This window comes from Merops nubicus, unplaced genomic scaffold, assembly GCF_000691845.1.
Source record: "Merops nubicus isolate BGI_N331 unplaced genomic scaffold, ASM69184v1 scaffold6122, whole genome shotgun sequence".
In the NCBI taxonomy this organism is placed as follows: Eukaryota; Metazoa; Chordata; class Aves; order Coraciiformes; family Meropidae; genus Merops; species Merops nubicus.
The window spans coordinates 270-2885 of NW_008594154.1; the positions used below are offsets into that span (position 1 = coordinate 270).

The following is a 2616-nucleotide window of genomic DNA, read 5'->3' on the forward strand; positions in this document are numbered from 1 at the left end:
GCTCCTTCTCCCAGCCCCACGGACACACCCTTCCCCGTCCTTCCCCAGCCTCAGAGGCAGAAAAGTGAGCTCTGAAATGGAGCTTCGAAGGGTGACGTTTGTGCAGGAGCCGCTGGGCTGTTGTTATGCTGGAAATGATGTTTTAGAAACGTAAGGGATGCACAAAATCGTGGCGTGATAAATGGAGCATCTTTTCTTTTTTTCTTGGGGTGGGTCGGGGGTGTTGTTTCCCCCTAAGAGTCTCACGGTAGAGAGTTTAAAAAGATGCCTGTGTTTAAACAACGAGGGTTGCTGCTGAATTGCTGTCACCGGCCAAAAGTAGCATGACGCATTTTTCTTATGACTGAATGCTCTGATTTATGTTGGGTGCACCCGCTGCAGTTCCCTTGTAAAGATACAGGGTAGGGGAAAAAAAAAAAACAGATTCTGGTCTTATTTGCTGCTGCATAAACCTGGAATTGATCTACATGGGCTAAAGCTTGAAGAAGGGGGATAATGGTGCCTAGGTGCCCTGTTCTGACTGCGTCGGTGGGGTGGGTACACACAGATTTGGTGGCAGGCCCTGGCAGGGTTGCAAACTGCGTGTGCTGCTTTTGTTTCCGAGGGGGTTGAAATGAGCAGGAGGATCCGCGCCGGCTCCAGAGCCCCAGCAGGAGACCTGTTTTCAAGCAGAACCGTTCAGAGCATCATTAAAATGATCCGGGCTGCCTTTTTGGGGTCACTATATCTGCATATATACCTGCTTTTTTTTCTTATTTCCTTCCCGAGTTGACACCCAGTGCTTTAGGATTTGGGCTGTCAGTGGTGTCGGTGGCCAAACCAGCCGATTTCCCTGGTAGCACAAGGAGCCTGCACTGGAGGTGGGCATAAATACTGCAGTGTTTCTGGAAATGGTAAACATGTAGGACAGTTTGCTGTAGAGGCTGGCGTTGAAAGACAAGTGGGTTTTTCACGCCCCAAGTTAATTCATTCAGCCTTATTGGCATTCACAGCAGATCCCAAATTTAAATCTTGGGGTTTTCTTTCTTTGTTTTTTTTAAACTGGTCACGTTATTCAGGGAAACTCCTTTGCAGCAATGGGAGGAAGGAGAAGGGTAAAAAACAGGAGGGGGAAGGAGAGGCACTTAATATTTCATAGATGTTTAGCAGTTATATAAAAGGTGGATATAATGATATAAACCAGCAGCTGATGCAATTCATGTAGCCCTTTTGGTGTTAAAGAGCCGTGTCAGCTTGAGCCAGTGGAGAGTCTGGTGCTCTGGCTCTTCAGTTTTATTGTAAGCTCTTTGGGAGAATGCCTGATTCTTTTCTTCTCTTTGACCAGCAGAGCCTCAGCTCGAAATAAGAGCCCTGGGCACCACTGTCACTGTCACTGTCCTGTACCTATTTGCTGTAAATTCAAGGTGCTGTAATTAATGCCCTGCATTCTACCCAGTCTTGAAGTCAACATTTGGCTTCACCAGCCTGGCTGGTCTGTTCCTGCTGTAGCTTTGTTCTCCTACAAAGACATTTTGGGGAGAAGGAGAGAGAATCAAAGTACAAGTGCAGGCGTTGGGGCCAAGGTGTATTTTAAACTGAACGCTGCTTTGCTTTGAGTACCTGCATCTGTGGTGCAGGGAACGAAGGCACCCAAGGAACATAGCGGTCACTTTGAACTCTCCTCCCCACCCAGAGCTCTGCAGAGCCTGCTTCACTCTTGTTGGTGACTCTTGCCAAGAAAACTTGAATTTCTGTTCCACCTAAAATCTCCCCACAGGGCGATGCGAGCCGGGCTGCGACAGAAACACTTCGCCTGGTAGCTGCCGTGCTGTAATTCCCTTTCTGTCCCTGCTAAGCTGCCTTCTAATTGGAGGAAATTTTAATAACTGTTTTTTAAATGCTGCTCTTAAACTTAATTTGCTAATACGTGCTTATTTCCATCTGATTACGCAGTGGTGCTCTGGAGAGGCAGGAGAAGCATCCACTGCGTCGAAACATCACCGAGTTGGACAAAATGAGTTTGTTTGTGTTGTGTAACCCCTGGCAACAGACTTTTGGTCCTTTTCCCTGACAGCAGTTGACTCACAGTGAGCCAAGCAGTGACTCCAGCCCGTGGGTGCACATAGGAAATTTTGCATAGGACCAAGGCAGAAGGAAATAAGGATGTGGCTGTTGCACATCCCTCGAGGTATTATCTGATGCTTTTGTTGTAGGTGCTGGAGGAGACTGCAGGTGTTGCTGCCAAGGAGACGAGCCTGCTGGAACCCAGCTCCTTCTCCATTCTCATTTTTTTTTTTTTCTTTTTCCATCCTTAGCATGATTAAAGGAGTTCAGATGGAACTAAAACATTTTATCTTTCTAGTTGAAAGCCCAGCGGTTGACTTGTGTTTTGACGTGCACTTTTGAATAATGCAGAGGTTGTTTCTGTGGCTGCTCTTTTGTCTCTGAAGTGACACCGTGGACTGTCAGCTTTCCCTCAGAGTAATTACATGTCTTCTCTGTTGCAGAGTGATCGTCTTTTGATCAAAGGTGGTAAAATAGTTAATGACGACCAGTCTTTCTATGCAGACATCTACATGGAAGATGGGTTGATAAAGTAAGTGATGCCTGATACCCTGTGATGATTGGAAATGTGCA

General features: G+C 46.7%; 1 protein-coding gene across 1 annotated transcript in view; it reads left to right on the forward strand.

Annotated features, from left to right (window-relative positions):
* The first annotated feature begins 2489 nt into the window (after nt 1–2489).
* The window catches only part of DPYSL4 (dihydropyrimidinase-like 4), a 36411-nt gene continuing 36284 nt past the window's right edge, over nt 2490–2616 (forward strand). The window contains exon 1 of the mRNA XM_008935654.1: nt 2490–2575. Coding sequence (XP_008933902.1) covers nt 2556–2575 — 20 coding nt within the window. The 5' untranslated portion in view covers nt 2490–2555. The remainder of the gene's footprint in view (nt 2576–2616) is intronic.